The sequence below is a fragment of the Penicillium manginii genome (assembly GCF_028828005.1).
Source record: "Penicillium manginii strain IBT 31320 chromosome Unknown utg000002l:1.0-5564898.0:1.0-5567710.0, whole genome shotgun sequence".
Classification (NCBI taxonomy): Eukaryota; Fungi; Ascomycota; class Eurotiomycetes; order Eurotiales; family Aspergillaceae; genus Penicillium; species Penicillium manginii.
In genome coordinates, this window is record NW_026643103.1 from 3,948,688 (window position 1) to 3,969,875 (window position 21,188).

Consider the following 21,188-nt stretch of genomic DNA (forward strand, 5'->3'; position numbering starts at 1 on the left):
TCGATATCCGCTTGTGCCGTCAGGTGTGTCTCGATCAAGCCATACCAGAGCTTAGCCGAATACCGACAGAAACCAGGAAGTGGGCGAAGATGGAGAATTGGGGAGGTGGTAAGGGGAAATGGTCCCGCCGCAGTGGGGAGGGCCCAAAGAAGTAAATTGTAAATAGCCAGATACTGCAGGGGGGGTAAGTGGAGGTGCAGTGACTCGCAGGTGGCTGTTCGAGGCGCGGATTGGGTAAAAGTGGCTCTGGCAGATCGGGGTTCGTCGCAATCCACGGGTGAGAGCTACCGGCGCGTGATGGTTCCGTGGGTGAGTCGAGTCGAGTCGAGTCGAGTCAAGTCCAAGCTTCCAAGTTCAAAGCGGCGATTGAAGATTGTTTAGTGTCTCGAGGCAATGACACTGTTCTGTGTTGAGTCGAGGCGCGTACTTAAGTTGTACGCAAGGTTGAGCCACGAGGGGGAGGGGGGGTTGGGGGGCGGCGGCGAGATCGTGTGGTTTCACTGAGGGGGATAGAAAGACAAAGAGAGAGAGTGGGTGAGAATAGATATGAGTAGAGTTGATCCAAACACAAACACAGACACCAAAACACACAACTTTTGGCCAGGGCCAGCACAGAAGAGTGAAATGTGAATGCGAATGATGGGAGGGGGAAAGCAAAAGGGAGGAACGAAGAAGGAAGAAGGCCCAGATGGGAATAGCCCCATTTTTTCCCTTTTCTTTTATTTCTACGGAGTACTTTACTTCATACTCTCTACGGAGTACGGAGTACCCATCTTGTTTTATGTCACTCACTTTCTGTTGGACTAATTTGGCTAGTGATTGCTTCAATGGAAATGGCCCGTCCTGCATACTAATTGATTGCTTTACAGTATGAAGTATCGCCTCTTGATCACCTGGATCAGGGCCCTTTTTGACGGTTGGTCCGTGGAGCTTTGCCCCCCTGAACCATGCTGATCCCTGCAAGATCAGAGTCTGGCCCTTCTCAGCTTGGGCTTCTTCATGTCTCGTTGGAAGCAACAATCATTTGGTATTCTTATATTTACTCCGTTCAGAGATCGAACTGAGATGGAAGGCAGAGAAGTGAAACTGAAAGCCGAGGCCTGAGCGGTTGACTCCTCAGAAACGCCGATCCATGCAATGCCACTCCCTTCCCTTCGCCTTTTGACAGGTCCATAGTTCACAAAAGTCCGCGTCCCGTATGCAAATAACTAGTCTATGTGTAAAAGCTTCCCTTCCCCCGCAGTACATGGTAGCGACATCCCGAAGAGAGAAAGGGGGAAAAGAAAACAGAGAAAAGAATGATGAGGTATACACAGCGATGATCCACCTGCCTGAAGGTGATGATCGGGGGGGAGCTTTCTATTTCTCGACCTGGTCCAGCCGGTCCAAGTTCGCCTGCGCTTCTTTGATCAAAGCCTTGCGCGCGTTACGAATCGTCACATTGCCATCCGGCACGATTCCGTCTGCCTTGAGCATAATCTGTGCCAAGATCGTCTCGCTGAGCTTCTTGTGCTCAAACTCTCGCTTCTTTGGGTCGGTAGGCGGGTCCGCCACGAACTCATCACATAGTGGTACAATCTCTTGTTGGAGGTATTTAAGCAATGCAGACACCTGCTCCATTGCACCCAGGTCCTTGATGTTGGGTGACGGAGCCGGCATATACGCTGAGCCCGATCGTGAAGTGGGACGCGAGGGAACCGAGGGAGGAGGCCCCAGGAAATCATCACGGGGAGGGTTGCCCTCTGCCGTCTTTTTGCCCTTGTTTTTCTTCTTGTTCTTACTTTTAGACTTTTTGCGCGACTTGGAGGCCGAGCCTGAGTCTCCGTCTTCGTCTGCGCCGTCAGGACGGACCCTGGAATCGCTCAACTGACCACTGTCGCGGTCAGAGTGGTCACTTGGGGTGTTGGCGTCGACCTCTGACACAACGCACAGAACCTCCGAGTGCTGCTTGAGGCCCTCTGCCTTGCATGGTCGCGAGTCGTCTTTCAACAAATTTCCTTTGTACAGTAATCGAACCCGATTCGGGTTGTCGGCGCCCACTTTTGCCGCGGCCGCCTGTCGGAGCGCAGCGATGTTCAACGCACCATCGTCGATGGCGAATGCGGGGAAGTGTAGAGGGTAGATAGTACCGCGGTGTCGCAGGCGAATGATATCTGGCTCATTGTCTGCGGTGTTTGCTGCATATTGACCACCTTGCTGAGAAGGGGCCATTGTCGGTGGGTCGACAATATAATCCGGTGTGATATAACTAAAATCCTCATCGCTGACTTGCGGGGTGGTAGCGTAGTTTGGCGAGCGGCGCCAGAAGCCGGAAAGGGGGTTAGCCCAACTCATTCCGACAATGGTGAGTATGCAAATGAGAATAGCTGCGCAAATAGCGGTAGTTTGTTCGTCGGCGTCGAATGGGAGGGCTTGCGCAACGGAGCGAAAGGGCGTGGGGGACAGGTAAGTCAGATAGGGATCCAGTCGGGGGCGGAGGGAGTGCAGAAACTCGGGGATGTTGTCGGTGACGTGGTCTAAGTAGACAGCGCACTTCTCGCCCAAGGTGGACTGAGCGAGGGGAGAAGGCAGGAGAGTCATGGATCTCTGAAAAATGGCAAGAAGTGGTGAAGTCATGCTGCCTGCGGTCCCAAAGTACGCTGACAAGGCGGAGAGCGCCGTTTTTTTTGCCGTGGAACCTGCAAGTAGTTACTCTTACTTACCACTTCCCAGTTACCAGTTGCCAATTACCACTGCGTTTCTGGAACTGGAATCCCACCGATCATGGTCGAATCCGAATTTGTTCAAGTGTGAGGGGGGTGCCTTGTGTCTCAAGGCTGCCCAAATGCCAGTGGCGAAGTCGGCGTGGTATCCAGCACTTTCTAGTGTTTTTCTTCCGAGCCTTGGAACGGCTTGCTGATTCATTCAGAAGGAAGCTACAATTTGCAAAAGACAGGACTTTTTGTCAATATTCCTACCCAGACCCCCGATCTTTGGTGAACACCCAGCGACACCACAAGTCCAGTCTTGTCACGGTCATACGCCAAGATGAGGAGGTGTCAGCCTGTTTCAAAAGTCGTCACGAGCAGTCCTAGTGGCATCTACTGAAGGGGATCCTATTGAATCATGCTGTATACCTAGGTAGATATTATCTAGGTACTAGTAGGTAGGTAGGTAATAGTTGCCGACTTACGTGAGTGATAAGATTCAACTTCAAGTTCAAGTCTCACATGCCACTGGCAGTGGGCAAGGCGGAGCCCCAGACCGCGGGAGTATATATCTCTAGGGCTACCCGGGTCGTAGTAATTGTTTTGCGGAGTCGCCCACAGGTCGCCTAAGAAATACTAGTACAGACTTGAATACACTGTATGACTAGGTATATTATTATGATAATCGATCTATAAGACAATATGAGTAATTGACACTTGATATATATTCCGAGGTTCTTAAGGTTATTTCTCTTTTACTGTCTCTCAAGTTGTGCCCTTACACACGACATATACTATGGTTCCGCGACCAACGGAGTAGTAATAGCATGCATTACACGGCAAATTGCTTGCTCCACCCCTTTCGACCTGCTCCGCACAGCATTTTGATCTTTGGCTGGCAGCATGGCCTAGGCATTCCGAACATTGGAGGTAAGACTATCAACTAATCTCTTATGGAGGACAAAAAAGAGGCATGCCATTGAATAAGAGTTCAGAGGCAAAAAAGTACCTGCCCCCATCCAGGATCGAACTGGAGACCTCGGGATTGCAATTCTGTTACCAGAATCGTCATATGACAAGATATGAGACCCACGTCATAGCCAACTAGACCATAGAGGCTTGGTATGAAGTGTGGCGCAGTTTAATGTTATATGAGCCTAGACAAGGTATAGCGGCCCCCAGATAGTAACCACTGTAATCTCAATCAAGTTGATATATATTTCTTGTCGCAGCCCCGGAAAGCGCATGGAAATTAGACTGCACAAAATAAAGTCCTTAAGATACATATACTCGCTAACCGCCTCTTACTTCTAATCACTGCCCAGGTACTATAGTAACCTATCCTGTTATTCGCGACGGAAACCCGACCGACAAAACCACCAAGTTATAGAGGGAGAAAAACCTGCGATAGAAACACCCATGAGTAAAACTTTTGTTTCATAAATAATTTTAATTGAATTGTTACGGTTATCAAAATTTCAAGAAAAAGATGAGCGTTATTAGCCAGGCACCCTTCCTAACTCACCACACAAACATAGTAACCATGTACTAGCTTTGAACAGCCCAAGACTCACTGGATACCAGTGCTCTGTGTCTGTGAAAAATCTCCTTCAATGATAGAACTCGGAGAAAAGTATCACACATAGTCTAAACGCAAGACATTGGAGAGTCAGATGCCAGAGAATAACACTGGTAGATTATGGCCCTGCATCGCTGAATAGACGAGCCTCATCACGACAGAGCTTGTCGACCCTTCATCGCCAAGATTAGATTATATCTCCTATAGAAGAAAGTATTACAGGAAACAATGTGAGCTGGCCGGCCAACACGGCGCCATGTCCCAGAAACCCAAGCAGCGCATGGTAGCCCTGAAGATGTCTTGCGCTCGATATATTGACGGCTTGTTAGTCATACAAGCAGGTCATCCCTTACCTGGACTCTTATTATGGGTTTATTGAGTAGTAATCGCCCAGTCTTGCTTTAGTATAATGTTTTTATGAATGCCTGCTTTCAATCCTTTATACAATTGTGATATCCTCTGCTATGCTTAGCCATCCAGTAATTCCATCAGCTTTCTACGAAATATTCATAGAAAAGATCCTGACTGGGAAGTTTTCTCTGATTTAGAGCCAATCCCATCATTAGTAGGATCTCATGCAATTTAAGCGCCGTAGCCCCTAGCCCTTTTTAGATTCGTATGTTTGCTTTTCCGCCCCTGTCACTTAGCCGGTTTATGATCTCGTTTCTTTGTTCTATCTTCCATCCCCCCTTTTCCTCTTCATCTTGATGATACGCCACATGGTTTCGCTCAGGGAGAGCTCACGTTAGAGATGGTAATACTTGTCGGGTGAGCCTAGGGTTCTCGAGGAAGTCTTTATGTAGTGTGTTGACACGGCTGAATTATAGCAGAGATTGAATTTTCCGAGAAATTTAATGGCTAAGACTCAGCATCCTTTAATTGATCTTTCTCAAAATTGAGGAATTAGCGTTGTCGATATAGGTCATTTTTGGATGTACGGAGTACTAGTGATGCCATTACATAGTTCAAAAACGTCATCAAGTTGACATTTCAGGGATTTGAACAGCTGATACTTCGAAAATTGAACAATTCCATAAACGAGTAATGTATTTTATTATCTGGACAATATTTCTTCCTTTGGAAATCTTCCATTGTAAACTCAGTATTCGTTCACACGAGGGCTCACAGTAGCACGTGGTGATGAATCTTCCTCCTCCAAACTCAATGTCGGAATGCCAAATATCGGCCGTGCTTTTCAACCGAGCCTCTATGGTCTAGTTGGCTATGACGTGGGTCTCATATCTTGTCATATGACGATTCTGGTAACAGAATTGCAATCCCGAGGTCTCCAGTTCGATCCTGGATGGGGGCAGGTTCTTTTTTTTTATTTTTTTTATTTTATAATCTTTTGTTGGTCTGATAATCCGCCTGAAAAATGGGTGGGTCTATCTATCTATGTTTTAGTATATTGAATGCTTCTTTTTGCTTATGTGGTGGCTATGCAATTTCTTGCCGTTGGCACTATAAATCGAATAGTCAATTTCCATTGGGTGACGCCGTGATTTCCAAGCTTTTCGTAGGAGTACTAAGACAATGGAAAATGTGTAGAATTACTGGAAAAAGTAAGGTATGATGGTAAATCTAGTATGGAGCGAGCGAGATACAAAGCTTTGAACTTGAATAAGTATATTATAATGTTGTACTACTAGTAGTACCTAGCCTCAAACATTTTTTATGAATTCCACTGGGAGAAACCTAGCTTGAACTATCTCCGATAGTTACAGCAAGAACTTGAAGTAAAAATCCGAAAAAAAAAAACCGAATTCCAAAACATCGTAGATTCATTACTAGTATCAACTCAGTAACCAAATTCTCCAGTCAGAACCTCAAGTCAAGCTCAACTCTCATGCCATCCAAATTTCCATCTTCAGTTTGATTTATCTATCCACCCTATCATTCACACCCATCAAAATAGTACTGGACAATATACCAATCCAACTACCGACCAAACCATCTGTAATTAAGTCGACAGCCATGTCCTGAAAATGAGAATCCTCCTTCTCGTCGAGAAATGCTGGATTGAGAGCCCTTGCATCTTCAATCCCACCCAGGACAATACGCGCAAGGTATGCCTTGAGTGATCTGATTGCCCGATTTCGACCTGGAGAGTCTACTGGAGACTTATCATGGCCCAGAGGTTCAACCCGTGGCGGCGTATTGCGGTCGTTAGGCTCACGTTTGACCTTGTGGTTTGGTCCTGGTTCTGGCTTTTGCAACCCGGGGACGTGTCCATTTGTCTGGATGGACTTCTGTCGTTCAAGGTTGAACATCTAATGATGGACGGTAAGCTTGAATCCTGTGGTTCATACTAATGGATATCTTCTCAGAAGTTTCCTTCCAAGGTTCAACGTACGTGGTTTATAGGCTTCAGGCAATGCCTCCAGGTATGTCCTGGGACACCACAGTCCCAGCAGACAGGCCGAGATCGTCGCTTTCCAGACGCAGGATAACGATACTGTGGCCGATATCGATCTGCACGGTAATGATGGAAGGACGCGGATGACGAGCCCCCTTCAGTGACCTTGTATCGCCCCATGCTGCCTCTGGGGGAGGTAGGTCGACCCTGGGGGGAATAAGCTCTTGTTATTTAGGTGGCTAGCCCTTTAGAGATGGAAGTTCCCTCGGAATAGAGCGTGCGTCGTGATCAATATGAGGGGCGATGTTGTTGAAGTTCAAGTGGCGTGAAGAGGGAGAGAGAGAGAGAGAGAGTGGTGGTATTAGATACCTTGTAGCATCTATGAATTATTCAAGTTGATCAACGGGGTAAATAGTAGTTTTCTACACGTATTGCAGCATACGGATTTACCTCGACTTGAAAATTTACAGAGGCGTAAAAGGCCAGGGAGATGATTGAGTTCGAAATCCATGTACGGTAGATGACATACATAACTAAAAGGACAGAGCGACTCGGTGCAAAGTACAAAAAAGGAGCCGGAGATACGTAAGGTAGATAAAATGAGAAAACAACTCCAGTCCACGAAGATAACAGGTGAAGATACGGACAAAAAAAAATAGATACTACCTCTCACACCGAACTAAATGCCTTGTGTGATCGGAATCTCAAACTCGTGATACCCCTCGACCAACCCGTCCTTCAGCTTCGTGACAGCAACCCAGGAAGGGGCATACTGTCTCACTTCATCCAGAGCAGGAATGACACCGGGGGTGTTATCATCGCTCCAGATACATGAGACACGACCCTGAAGAGGCAAAAGCTCCTCTTCCTCAGATGCGGAATCGTGCTTGGAAAAGTCGACGTCGACGCTCCATTTCGCATCCCACGTCCGACTCCAAAGACGGATCTCGGTGAGGCCTTCGCTGGATGGGTGACGGAACCGTTTATCCGGGGCAGAGCCGCCCACGACGCTGAAGTTCTTGATCGAGTAGCCATCCATTGTGATGCGGCAAGAGCGCGTGTTTTGTCCTGCGATATCGAAGTGGGCGGAGCGAATCTCAGCGTTGGGGACGGAGATGTTGAATGAGACCCAGTCTGATGAAGGGCCGGCGGGTTTGGAGGAGGTGTTGCTTGGAACGACGTGGGGCTCTGGGCCATTCCAGGAACATTGTACGCGCTTGATGAAATCGGAACACTCTGTTTGGCCCGAAGAGCTGGGAAGACCTCGGACAACGTCTTCCACGAATGGCTGCATTCCGGTGAGATATGAGGTGGAAATACCCTTGTCCAGGTCGACTTCTTGGTGGAAGAACATCTTCACGCGGTTTGAGTCGGAGAATGGGAACGCAACCAAGTTGTAGATCATGGTGCCGATCAGGACGAGGAATAGGAAAATCGGGACGTGATAAGTGAATCGATGAATGTATGGCAGCATCGGGGCGAATAGCACAGCTGTCAGAATGGCGATGGATAGATATACAAACAGCTGCGGGCTGCCGTCTTGACCGGTTTGATGAAGGGCACTGGTGAGTATGAGCCCAAGCGGGGCGACCAGAGTGAGAATGATGGGTACGGTGAGAATAAGTTGCAGAATCCAAGTCCAGCGTGGCATCGAAGAACTCCATGATTGTTCGTTTCCATAGACGTTCGGATCAGCTTCTTCGCTCTCTGCTTCCCGGTCAGGGTACTCATTAGAGACATTAACGTAGTTTGCAAATGTGGTTCTCTGGCGGTTATCACGAAGAAGCGATGTTGATTCAGTTGCCTCTTCCTCGACATCGTCACCTTGGCGTTCTTCTCCGGATAAGAGTCGGCTACCAAAGCTGCTGGCTCGCCGCGAGCCTTGAGCAAATTGACTGATGTATTCAGTAATAGTCGGTAGGGAGAAGAGTTCCAGATACGAAATCCATGTCGCCAAGAAGGTCCCAGCGAAGTAGAAGAACATGAAGTAGCCACCAGCCAAGCCTTCCTCATTCTCATAGACAGTGGACACAACCAACAAAGCCCAAGTGACAACAAACAGCCAGGTCCAAGTGTAGATTCGGTGGAAAGCGGAGGGACGGGCAAAGTCAGCCACACAGGAGACAAACCAAGCCAAGAAAATCCAGGCGGATATCATCATGCTCCACACAGCGTAGCTGCTGCTGTGCGAAATGAAAGGGTTGACCTTGGTCACCATGTAGGCAAACCCCACAGTCACAGCAGTAGGAACACCGATCAAAAAGGGAAACCGGAAGAAACCACGCAAACCTCGAAGCGCAAATTTCTCATCACTGAAATCAAACGATGCCGAAGAACGGAACAAGTACATCTTATCTGCATGCGAAAGTGCGATGCTGGTCACAAGGAGAGTCAACGGCGCGACAATCAGGATCGTAACCGACAAAGCGAAGAGAGTATGCAGTTGGAACACAGCAAATGCAGCACCGAAGAGATCGAACCAAACCGCCTGCGTTCCCCTACCACTAGGCACAAGACCATCGTCCCGAAGATGTCCATCAAAGCGGTCACTGGAATCAGAAACAAGCTCCTCGGTGGTCGCCACGGATGCAGACAGCATATGCCAAACCGAGTCCAGACTGGTATGACGCGCATCATCCTGATCGGTATGATATCTCGCACGCGGTTCAAAAAAGGCAAGATCCAGACCGCGCAGTCCGAGCATGCCTTCGAAAACAACATAATCCGTCTGGCTACTAACAAGCCCCTTCTCGAACCCATTGGCGCTAAGCACCGTGCCGAACGGATTTTTCGACTTCGCATACGCCTGCGTAACCTCCGTATCTGAGCTGCGGAACAATGTCGCTCGCCCCCCAGCCCCGGCACCTTCTAGGTTAAGAAATGTGTGGGCGAATTTCGACAGCGGGTGCTGGCTATACGCGCGCGCACCGTTCAGATAATCTTCCTCGCCGTTGTTAAACAGCACCACTAGTCCGCGACGCGGGGCGTGACCGGGTGTAGTGAAGTACTTGAGTAGCTGAATACAAGTAACGACACCGACACCGTCATCTGTCGCGCCATACCCGGTCGAGACGCTGTCGTAGTGCGCATTGACCAGTACCCCTCCCTTGCCAACGGGTGTTTTCCCAGGAACCTCCCACCAATTGTCTGTCTTGTCTTCGTAGCCGCGAACATAAACGAGGATGTTCGTGCCTTCAAAGTACACGCCTAGACGACCGTCCACCGAGGTAAGGTTCGAGGTGAGGTCGTCGAAGACGAACACATCGGGCTTTTCTTCCTCGTAGGCGTGATACTCTGCTGCAGGAGCCGTGGACTTGGTAATCGCGTCGATACGTTCTAGCAACCAAGCGCGGACCTTGTCATTCCGGCGCGAATTATAGGGGTGGAAGCCGCCCGTGAGGATCTGCAGGTCCTGCCATGCCTCGGTGAGATTCAGGCCCTTGGGACTGGACTGTGGCGCGGTCGGGACGTTGGTGTTGATAACCAGGATGGGGATGAGTAGGGCTAGATACACCAGCGTCGTGATGATGGTGACCGGCCATGGGGTGAAGGCCAGAGGGTTCCTGGCCTTGGGGGAAGCCATCGCCGCGGGGGGTGTTGTCGCGAGGGGAGAGGGAGGTGGTGCGGAAGAAGTTTTGAGGTTGCTTCAAGAATGCGGGGATAGCTACGGAGCTACCATCTTTCCGGTAATGTCAACCTGAATGTCGTACACTGCATAATGTGATGCATCGCCGGCACGCCATATGTAGAATGGAACTGGTCAACGTCGGGGTAATTTTCAAGCGAACTAGAAGAATATAATTGAACTGAAATATTTTTAAGTAAAAAATGTATAACTAAAGATATACGCCTCCGTACATGACTGCATACTTTGTCGAGACCCGCTTTCTATACAATTGCAAGTCCGGGATGCGCGACTGAGATGTAACTCTCAGCAAAACCGATAGTATCCTCTACTAATGGTCTGCTTACACCTGCAAGTCGCTACATATACAGAAAGTAGTGCAGCACTACCATGGCATTCCACATGTAGAGGAAGTAGAAAGCTCCATTATCGCTAGCGAGCAAGGCATCTCCCGCGATAACACAGACACAGACATAAACATAGAAGGATAGAAAGGGTAATCTTCGCTCATATGGTTAAAGATAATAACAAAGGCTGTTTCTTGGTCTTGACTCCGGGTGCAAGGCCAAAAGGAGAGATCGAAAGCACAAAGGGGAAATAAAAAGCAAGGGATGCAAAAGATGAAAAGATGCGAATCGCCTTTATCGCCCATGGAGAGAAAGAAGCTGAGAAGAACCCATGAGGGGACAAGGGAGGGATAAAGAATGCGATGAAGAAAGTTGGGAAATTGGGTATCGTATCAGTCATGAGCAGGCACATTGATGTAGTCGTCGTCACTGATGCCCGTTGCATGCATCAGGCCAGTCATTTGCCCTTCGTCTTCGTCCAATTCTTCGTCATCATCGTACATGGTGGCCTCTTCTTGGTGTCGCTGTGGTTTTTGGTTAAGATGGTCGCGGAGCCGAGTTACGCCATCGCCACTGAAGACGCAGAATACGTCTCTTTGTTGCTGTGTAAATTCTGGTGGTGCTTCTCGGCAGAACGCTGTGAGCCCTTGGTCCAGGAAAGATTGCACGCCAGTCAAACTGAGATGCGTAAGACGGGGACAGTTATTGATCAGAGGACGAATTCCCTGTAGAATGTTAGAACTAGCCAAGACAGAACTCGGAGTCCAAAATACTTACTTCCATAGACAAGCTGACACAGTAACTGAGATGCACACGCTCCAAGTTGCTAACTGTTTGGCCACTTCTTGGGGGGGGTTGCCAAGCTCAAGATGCTGGAGTCAGTAATAGCTTGGCATTTGACCAAACCGATACGGCGTAGCTTGGGGAGACTAGCCAACTGCTGCACACTCTGGTCAGTCAACCGGTTGCAGCATGCCAAATCAATGTAGCGAATCCGGTTGCAAGATTTGATCAGTTGAATGACAGCGGCATCCGAGATATTAGAGCAATGGCCCAGATGGACGTAGTGTAGATTCTTGCCCAGTTTGCAGATTGCAAGTACGGCACGGTCTGTGATGAAACGGCACTTGGCCAAGACCAGATTTCGAAGACGAGGAGCGGCATTCACAATACGCTCGACAGCGTCATCCTTGACATTTTCACACGCTGTTAGGTCCAGGATGCGTAGACTGTCAAATGTCAGGTGTTCTGGCAAATTCAAAAAGGCGGAGTCATCGATCTCGATGCAGTGAGCGAGGCGTAACTCTCGAAGGTGTCGCAGCGTGGTAATTAATGACGTTACCGAGGGACTTGTCACAAGCTTGCAGTCATGTAAGTCAATCTCCAGAATTGCAGGGCAATTCTCGGCGAAGGACATGATCGACCGATCTGTGACGTGTACTACGCCATTAAGTTTTACCTACAGATCGGGTTAGTAAAAGTAAAAAAAGGTTAAAGGCAAATTTGCTCCATGGAAGGCCACATACCCTCTTGATTTGACGACAGTTTTGTGAGACAACAAGCAATGAGTCGTCCGTGACCTTTGCGCATCCAGTAATGTTGAGACCTTGTAAGCGCGGGCAGTTCCTTGAGACGGCATATAAAGTATGGTCGGTCAAGTATTGCAAGTCCGACACATCCAGCGCTTGCAAGTGCCGATTCCCATCTACCAAATCCGAGACGCCTTTATCCGTGAGTTTTGAGCAGTTCGTCAACGTCAGGCGTTCAATGCGTTTGCATTGGGCGAACGGGACGACTGTGCCATCGCTGACATCTGCCATCAAAGCAGACAAGTTAAGTCGCTTGATGAGGTCGGCGTATGTGAAGAGACTATCTGGCTCGCCAACAGACGAGGCCACGCTCTTCAAATTCTCCCAGTTGTTGCAGGACGGCCGATGCCAGAGTATCCCGACGCAGTTGGCGGCCCAGTTCCGACATACCTGCATGCAGGCCAGCATATCTTTGGGTAGGGCCAGTTTGGAGAATATGGCGATCAAGATTTCGGGTGGGAGGCGACCGATCGGTGGTATCGAGACCGCTCGAGAGCTCTGCACGTGAACCTCGCGGAAGTTTGCTACACCGATCGAGGATTGTGAATCGTTGGCCTGGGCCATAAAAAAATCCGTGTCATCGTCGGCGGCACGTTCCGGGGATGTAGAGGAGGAGGTTTCGGAGGGGGCCTCGCTCGATTGACGAGCAGAGGGTCGAGGGCGAGGCATTTTGGCGGCCGGCGAAGAATCAACACTTGACCAATCTGACTTTCGTTTCGGGTCTTCGCAAGGCCGAAGTCTCATTACTTCCAAAGATTAGATCTGCATGGGCGATGGATGGAGGAGATTGCGCGGCGGGAGGTTGGGGTGGACGCGAGTGAAGCTGAACTTGGTGGAGAGAGGGCGGCGTGGGATCGAGGTATTTGATCCGATGAGCCGGTCACTGGGGTCTGCGCCTGGAAACAAAGAGGCGGCGAGTGCTAGTCTGGAGCAATGTATCTTTTATTTCCTGGTTTGCCTTCTTTCCAGTAAAAGAAACGGAGATATCGCGTTCTCGGATGCGGATGTGACGGGCGGAGCGGAAGGCGAAGTGAGCTGAGCGCCTAAGTCAAGGCTAGCGATAGCGAGTGTTTGCGGGACTTTGAGAAAAAGCGAAGTTGGAAGACCGGAAGATATCACTGCATAGACATTCGCAGACCGCAAGATCCCCGAGAACGAAGGGGGTGGAAGGGCGAATGTGCGTGAAGGGATCAAGGCGGCAATGGAGGGGGGATGAGGCAATGAGATGGGGGCGTCTCACAGGCGCGGCCAAGTGACTTTGCTTATCGACGTGATAAGATGGGGTACTTCCCAACCTTTAGGAAGTTATGGGGTACTTAGAGGTTGGCAGTACCCTGGTATTGGTATGGCCCTGTTGAAAGAAACAAAGAGGAACTTTCAACAAGTTCGAGTTCAAGTTGAAGTTGAAGAGGAGTTCCTTTGTTCCTTCTCCAGTCAACTTCCAACTGATGCGGTCCCGTGGGTCTGAGGCTGGTCTGGTGAGCCCCACCATTTACTTACTAACCCTAGGGTAGTACTTCGTACTTAATACCAGTAGTTACTACTAGTTAAAGTGCTCTATAGTATGTACATGCAAGTATCTGGAATAATATAAGTACTAGTAGTTACTGGCGAGATGCATATATGTAAGTAGTATTGATCTCGACCTGTACACATGGATACCCTGGGATTTCTACTAGTATTACTCATACTTCAGATCTAGGTATACTATTCAATCCCTCTAATCAACTACTACTGCTAACTATTTAATACAAATCTATACATTGACTTTCCGATTCGGCCCTTTCACCCACTCCCGCAACACATTCTTTCGAATCTTGCCCGTACTGGTCTTGGGCAACTCGGGAACCACCTCGACCTCACGCGGGATCATGAACTTGCTGATCCCGCTCACATTCCGAGCCCAGTCAATGACGTCCTTGCCTTCCAGCTGTTGGCCTTGTTTGACCGTGACAAATGCCTTGGGTCGTTCGCCCCAGTGGCTGTCAGGAACAGACACCACGCCCGCTTCGAGAATGTCGGGGTGAGTGGCCAACATTGACTCTAGCGCCACGGAAGATATATTTTCGCCACCTACCAATTTGGAATTAGTCAACATTGTCGAAAGCGCATTTATCAGCTTTTACTAAATCACTCCCCCGAAAGAACTCACCGCTAATGATTATATCTTTGGCCCGATCGAGGATTTGGATCGCCCCATCTGGGTGCCAGACAGCCAGGTCTCCCGAGTGCAGCACATCGCCCGCGAAGAGCTTCCGGGTTGCATCGATGTCCTTAAAGTAGCCGCGAGCACAGATGTTACCGACAAAGACAATCTCGCCGATTTCCTGGCCATTCTTCTCTACGTCCGTGACGGTACCCTCCGGGACCTCGGTCTTAATCACCCGCACAGGCAGGCTAGTGATGAAGCCATGACCTTGCCGGGCCATCTTTTGGTACTTCTCCTTTAGTGGAATCTGATCCCACTGAGGCAGATAGTATCCTTTGGTAATGGGCCCGTAGGTCTCGGTCATACCATAGACATGGACCGGGTGGAGGTTCAGATCAGTCATTTGCTCAAAGAGGTGTGGGGTCGGTGGGCTGGCAGCGACTGTCACACGGACAGGCTCGGGCAATTTTTCGGCCTCTTTGGCGTTGCAGAGGAGAGTGTTGACGGTTGGCGCCGCGTTGAAATGGGTGATATTCTCTTCTTTGAGCATTTTCCAGATCTGAGGATAATCGATCTTGCGTAGACAGTAATGAGTGCCACGAACGGCGGTCACTGCCCAAGGGAATGTCCATCCTGTAAATTGGTTAGCATCTTTAACAGCCAAGAACGTAAATTTGTTTCATGAATGTTTTTTTTTCTTTTTTTTTTTTTTTTTCAAACTTCAGAACGATTGTACGAACCCATAGCATGGAACATCGGCAGCGTCCAGAGATATCCGGCACGGCCACGATGATAATTCAATCCCGATTCGATCACGTTACCCAAAGCTGCGAGATAACAACCCCGATGAGTATATTCCACCCCTTTCGGACGGGCGGTAGTTCCACTAGTATACGCAAGTGCAATGAGGGAATCTTCATCAGCGGCCTGACTTTCAAGCGCCTCCCAACCCAGCGCCCCCAATTCCATATCATACTTCAAGCCTTCCAGTACAGCATCATCAAATGGCCCAGTCAGCTGGCCCTCAGTAACATCAGTATCAGTATCGATAATGATCGGAATATTAGGATGGTCTGCGCGGTAGGCTTCTAGCAGCGGCTCGATTTCTTGATCAACAATAATGACATCTACATCACCGTGGTCGAAGATGTAGGCGATATCTTCCCTTTTAAGACGATAGTTTACGGCTAGAGAGCGGGGATTAATACTTGCAGGAAAAGAACTCGGGGAAATTATTCCTTCTCCAGTGGGATGAGAGGGTTCTCACCGACGTTGATCGCCCCTGCAGCGGCAATGCCAAAGATCGACTCTAAGAATGCCGGGGTGTTCGGACACAAGATGCCAACTCGCTTGAATCCATGTTTCTTCAAATAATAGGCCAAGCCACGAGCGCGATCCGCAAGTTCACTGTAGGATCTGCGGAGGACCTTGTTGTTGGCAGTGATGTGGTAGACAGCTTCCGCCTGCGGTACGTTCCTCCTTGGTTAGACCCGGATTAAGTGAGGTTAACGAGATCTCCACGCTTACCTCTGGCTCAATGGCAGCTGCACGAGGTAGGAAGAATGTCGGCGATAGTGTATGTCGGTTAATTCGGTGCTCGAATGGCGCGGGTGTCGAGAAGTGGCCGAGTAAATTCGACAGGCGGGACTTGACGCCGGACATGGTATGTGGAGGTGGAGAGCGGATGGTCGGCGTAGGATCAGATTACCAAGGGGGTTGGGTCACCACTGTATAAGTAGATACAAATAACAAATATAATCACAGAACCAAGCCGTGAAATTTGGAGGGGTATGTGGGAGTAAACCCAGTAAATTAGGGAGAAGATTTGGGGGGTTTGGAGAAATGCGGGGAAAAAGAAGCGGTTATTAATTAACCTAGGTTATGGCGGACATGGAGCGGATCACGAGCGGAAGGGGGTACTGGGGCATCGAGGGCCGCACAAATTAGTGGAGACCTTAGATGAATGTATGAAACTCTTCCTTGATCCGGTTCGATGATCTATTTTGTTCCGAAAAATTGGAAACTTTTACTTTTGATCGTTCATGGGGTATCGTTAATTGGATGAAGACATAGGGCATGGGTATCGTATGTAGGTTGGACCGAGACACCGCCAGCCCATTTCTATAAAGTAATTCCAATGCGATCTGCAGACCTTGACTTCTGCACAAGGTACTGGTAAGGCTGAAAGGAATGATAAGAATACTGCTCTATGGAAAACACTAATCTACGGGGAAAGAGGAAGACTAGCCAAAAAAGGATTGACTGCATCATAAGATCATGTTGAACTCTTGAAAATTGTTTTGGATTAAACCGCCACGGCGCGAGACAAACAGCCAGCTATTTTGAACAACCTTTCATCCCGCGACTCCGTTTTTTCTGCTTTTTGAAAATATCCGAAGCCACCTAGGATCTCCGCCGTCCCCGGCCACCCATGTCCGTCACAACCGACCAAGGTCGTGGTATTCATGAAGCGGCCAGGAAACAGGAAAGAAACCGGGGGCCATGGAAATAAAGGTCGATCGGCTTGCCGTTCAATTCGCTGAAACAAAACCGTCCGCGATCCCAACCCAGACCTTCGTCACTTCACATCAACCAGCCGAACTTTATCAGGTATCTAGTAGCCGTACTCAGCAAGCTGGGACTTGGTTTTGCTGTTAACGTTCGCACTCTGCTCCGCCTTGGCGAGGCTACGGCGAGCGGCCTTCTTGCGCTCGTAGTAAGCCTTGCTCTTAACCTTCCGACGCTCCTCGAGACTGTAAACATGTGTTAGCATTCTATAATTTCTGAGTGTTTCGAAATATCTGCTAGAATCCGAGCAGAAGGAATGATACGTACCGGGAGACGACGTCCTGGTACTTCCAGCCAACCTCGTGGCTGAGACGACCGACAGTGCAGAACTTGCGGCCGGGGCGGAGACGCAGGATACGCAGAGCCTGGGGAACGACAACGCGCTTCTTCTTGTCGTAGGGAGGGGGGACACCCTCGAAGACCTTAAGGCGCTCGAGAGCGGCGGCACCACGGGCGGTCTTGTGGGGAATCATGCCGCGGACAGCCTTGTAGAAGATGCGGGAGGGGGCGCGGAAGTGGAAGGGACCACCGCGAGTGGGGTTGAAACGGGTCATCTTGCGGAGGTAGGCGTGGTACTTGACTGTATGTCGAAAAATGGCGAAGGTCAGTATTCGGTACTTCGCTAAACATGTACTTTTCCAAGTCTTCAATGTGGCGTCCACGATATGCAACTCCAGATATTCCTCCTTTTTTGTATTCGTTGGTCGTATGCAATATCGTCTTCTGCCGTCATAGAAATGGAAAGGTCGGATCGGGGGGATGTGTAAACGTACGCTTCGCGCGGAAGAACTCGCCGGAGATGTTGAGGGCCTCACATCTCACGACGACGATCTTCTGACCGTTGAGCAGCTGCTTGGCAACAGTGCTGGCCAGGCGACCCAGAAGGTGTCCCTTGCCGTCGATGACGACCTATATCAAAGCGAATCAAGTTAGCGATTTGCCATCTCGATAAGAAGCGAAGAGATTCGATGTTGAAGATTTGAAGATTGGAGGGTTGGTGGTCGTGAGGGGGATTGCAAAAACGATCGGAATGTTGAAACGCACCACGTTCTCAAAGCTGGACATCCTGCTCTGTCACCGTGTGAAAGTTGGGTTGATGGTTGTCGGCGGTTGTTGTCGTTGGAGTCAAGTCGACGCACACAACGAAGTCGGATGGATCGCAGGCGAAGGGGCTAAGCGAGCCTGAAAGAAGCCTACTCTGTGTGGATTAGGTGTGAGGGCCGCAGCCCTAAGTATGACCAATGAAAAATGAGGATGGTCTGACCGCCCGGCCGGACTTGTCGTATTATGTCAGCACTTTCCAAATGTGTGGTGTGTGGGTCATGCCTTCCCACCTTCTCAGTTTAGGGCCGTCGATTAGGGCTAGCCATGTCCAATGCAATCCTATCATTTTAATGTTCTAGAATGGGTAGCATCCAGGACAGGGTAATCATGGAGTGGAGACATGTGGTGATGGGGATGGTAAAATGTATGTAATCCTGGTATTAATCAATGTAGAATAACACTGTAATATACATCTCCATTGGCGTGGCTTCCCGATTATTACTACTAGTAGTACCTTCTTTCCTCTCTAACAACACACTATCTCCGAGCCCTTTATACTACCTTGAGATCCGGGGACTTAGTCAACTTATCAACTTAAACTTATCAACTTGACCAAAGACTGGGTCCGATGACTAATCTCTACCATCGACTTTGGGATGTGTTTTTTTTCTTACTCTCTTGGGTTCTCAACGCGCTTCCCTGCAAATATCAACGTCCTATGACTTCCAACTCCGCCCATTCGCCCACTCTGGCTGCAATGCCGTCAAATAATACGAGAAACTCTGCACACCCGTGATCAAAATCCTCGATCACCTGGCTCCTCGATCTAGAGCCCAAGGGCCCAGACCGAGAACTAAACAACTATAGCCATGCGTCGTAAAACACGTTTCGTTTGCGTCTCAGATACCCATGGCTACACGCCTTCCGAGGCAGGTTTCAAACTGCCGGCAGGCGATGTACTCATACATGCGGGCGATTTGACTAACAACGGAAGCATGTCTGAGCTCCGCAGGACGATGGATTGGATCTCCAAGGCCGACTTTGAAATTAAAATCCTTGTGGCGGGTCAGTTCATCTTCCTGTTCTTCGACGATACCCAATGGTTGTTCAGTATGAAGCCAGTGAACTGAAGACCCACCTACCCATGCACTACTTTCGTCAAAGCATAGCGACGCAGACCATTCCAGGTAGACAATGCGACTTACCACTAATTCTATATGCAGGCAATCACGACGTCTCATTAGACCCGGAATTCTATGCAAAGCACGGCCACACATTCCACGGCCAGAAATTGGAAGACCCCCAGCAATGCATAGATATCGTCACAGGAGCAGCACCTTCCGTTATTTTCCTTCAACATCAAGCAGTCACCATCCGCCTGACCCGCGAGAACGGCCCCCGGACGGCATTCACTGTGTTCGGATCTCCATTCTCTCAGTTCAAAGGGTCATGGGCCTTTGGATATGAGTCCAGCAAGGCTATGGCACTCTGGGACCAGATCCCCCCCGAATGTGGATATTGTCGTGACACATACGCCACCACAGCATTTATGTGACCGGAAACCGGACGGGAGTTTCGTCGGGTGCAATTCGCTCCGTCAAACTCTGAGCCGCATTAGACCACCATTGGCTATTTGTGGCCATGTGCACGAAGGACGAGGATATAGACGAGTCCGTTGGCGAGATGCGAGTATGGAAGATACACAGCACAATGAAGCGACTGAGACGGGCGAGGGGGCCGACCGATTCATTGATGTTCCCCTTCCGCCCCGGGGAAGCAAGAAGCTGAACCTGGTCGACCTGACTGGCAAACGGGGAGACCGTTTAGACAGCTATGGCTTTGCATGTGAGGTTCCTGGGCTGCAGCCTCTATCTGAGACCACAAATATGCGGGTGATACCATTGCTAGACAGTACTGGATCAGCCGCAGTTGCCGTGCCCGACGAGCAGAGAAAGAGAGCAAATGAGAGCTTTTCTATATCGTCGTCCTCGAGCACAGGAGACCGTTCTCTCGAGTGCTTATCATCACCCAGAAAGGAGACTTGCATCCTTAATGCCGCGATTGTGGCTACTAGTTGGCCACATCTGGGAGGCAAGCAATTCAATGCACCGATAGTCGTTGACATTGAGCTGCCAGAGTGGTGGCCACTGAGTGACAGAGAGAACGATCTAGGTGAGAATTGAATGAGAGAGCCACGGAGGTAGCCCACTTAGCTTATTGGTGAAGTGCTATGTGACCACTGACAACTAAAGTAAGTAGTTTCAAGATAAAAAATACTAGGTCTGAAAGAAGTTTTCCTTGTATATTCTTGGTCAAATTTTGTAGTACGCCGGTATGTCATATCCCTGTGACTCGGGATAAACTGAAAATGATATCGATGGAGGGCAGTGAACATCGGATTCACCTATTCACCTTTCAATCCTGTACCACCCGTTTACTTTTTTCTTCCCCAACAAATTCTCTCCTCACCTTCATTCAAAGTAACCACTTTCTTGACACTTCCACCATTTCTCAATCACCTTTTCAATCTTGTGATCGGCGGTGTTCAACCTGTCATCATCGAGGCACTCCTAGTAAGGTCGACTGGGGAGAAGATGATTGTAATCATTTCCCTTTGATCGGTAATGTTTTTGGTCAATACTAGCAGGCCAATTGAAATGCCTCTGATCCCATCGACAGCATGAGTTAGTCAAACTACTGTAGCCAGCTACTCTTTCCCCCTATATGGGTAATCTTCCCTGATATGTGAAATTTCAGTGTCAGCGGTTGTGGGTGTTGTATTTCATCTCAGAAGCTCGCTGCCCATCTCGGAAGGGTTAGCTAATAATGAATTATTCAAACAGTTCGCGAGAGTCTGTCCATGTGAGCGAATAAATGAGCAATAGCACGAATACCTCCAGTAAATCATCTAAACTTTCCTTCTTCAGGTTGTATCCTCGACTCCGAACGGTCTAGCAACAGCAAGATTAATATCATCGAGAGCTCGCCCTCCACCTTTCCAATAAAATGGGGTTTGGCATTGGCGATAAACTTCCAGTCTACATCCCTGTGGCAGTGCCGAGTTTCGGTCAAAGGTAGTTGGAATATTCAAGATACTGGGTGAAATGGAAGAAAATATTTCTAGATTTGTGGATTTGCGGTAATATAATGATCGAGACTGAACTACATTTCGATAATTTTACTGCCTGGGTACCTAGGTACCCAATCCTAAGTACGGCTTAGGTGGTTATTCTGGTTGGATTGA

The 21,188-nt window shown here is 49.1% G+C and overlaps 7 protein-coding genes across 7 annotated transcripts; 1 reads left to right on the forward strand and 6 right to left on the reverse strand.

The window, feature by feature from the left end:
- Window positions 1–1,359: 1,359 nt before the first annotated feature.
- N7533_002767 (BAG family molecular chaperone regulator) lies at window positions 1,360–2,580 on the reverse strand (the record flags this gene model as incomplete). The annotated part of the gene is made up of 1 exon (XM_057099417.1): window positions 1,360–2,580. The coding sequence occupies one exon, from the start codon at window positions 2,578–2,580 to the stop codon at window positions 1,360–1,362; it is 1,221 nt and encodes a 406-aa protein (XP_056964553.1).
- A 3,563-nt stretch (window positions 2,581–6,143) lies between these two features.
- N7533_002768 (uncharacterized protein) lies at window positions 6,144–6,536 on the reverse strand (the record flags this gene model as incomplete). Its single annotated transcript, XM_057099418.1, has 1 exon — window positions 6,144–6,536. One exon carries the CDS (start codon window positions 6,534–6,536, stop codon window positions 6,144–6,146), a length of 393 nt encoding a protein of 130 aa, XP_056964554.1.
- Window positions 6,537–7,301: 765 nt separating this feature from the next.
- On the reverse strand, window positions 7,302–10,205 carry N7533_002769 (M28 family metallopeptidase; the record flags this gene model as incomplete). Its single annotated transcript, XM_057099419.1, has 1 exon — window positions 7,302–10,205. One exon carries the CDS (start codon window positions 10,203–10,205, stop codon window positions 7,302–7,304), a length of 2,904 nt encoding a protein of 967 aa, XP_056964555.1.
- Window positions 10,206–10,986: 781 nt separating this feature from the next.
- N7533_002770 (putative ubiquitin ligase complex F-box protein GRR1) lies at window positions 10,987–12,852 on the reverse strand (the record flags this gene model as incomplete). Its single annotated transcript, XM_057099420.1, has 4 exons — window positions 10,987–11,319; window positions 11,372–11,424; window positions 11,501–12,053; window positions 12,121–12,852. The coding sequence occupies 4 exons, from the start codon at window positions 12,850–12,852 to the stop codon at window positions 10,987–10,989; spliced, it is 1,671 nt and encodes a 556-aa protein (XP_056964556.1).
- A 1,087-nt stretch (window positions 12,853–13,939) lies between these two features.
- Window positions 13,940–15,994, reverse strand: N7533_002771 (putative AMP-binding domain protein; the record flags this gene model as incomplete). The annotated part of the gene is made up of 5 exons (XM_057099421.1): window positions 13,940–14,256; window positions 14,336–14,965; window positions 15,073–15,519; window positions 15,600–15,795; window positions 15,860–15,994. The coding sequence occupies 5 exons, from the start codon at window positions 15,992–15,994 to the stop codon at window positions 13,940–13,942; spliced, it is 1,725 nt and encodes a 574-aa protein (XP_056964557.1).
- Window positions 15,995–16,946: 952 nt separating this feature from the next.
- N7533_002772 (60S ribosomal protein uL13) lies at window positions 16,947–17,965 on the reverse strand (the record flags this gene model as incomplete). The annotated part of the gene is made up of 4 exons (XM_057099422.1): window positions 16,947–17,085; window positions 17,168–17,480; window positions 17,674–17,809; window positions 17,945–17,965. The coding sequence occupies 4 exons, from the start codon at window positions 17,963–17,965 to the stop codon at window positions 16,947–16,949; spliced, it is 609 nt and encodes a 202-aa protein (XP_056964558.1).
- An 848-nt stretch (window positions 17,966–18,813) lies between these two features.
- N7533_002773 (metallophosphatase domain-containing protein) lies at window positions 18,814–20,127 on the forward strand (the record flags this gene model as incomplete). The annotated part of the gene is made up of 3 exons (XM_057099423.1): window positions 18,814–19,009; window positions 19,168–19,360; window positions 19,383–20,127. 3 exons carry the CDS (start codon window positions 18,814–18,816, stop codon window positions 20,125–20,127), a joined length of 1,134 nt encoding a protein of 377 aa, XP_056964559.1.
- Window positions 20,128–21,188: the final 1,061 nt, after the last annotated feature.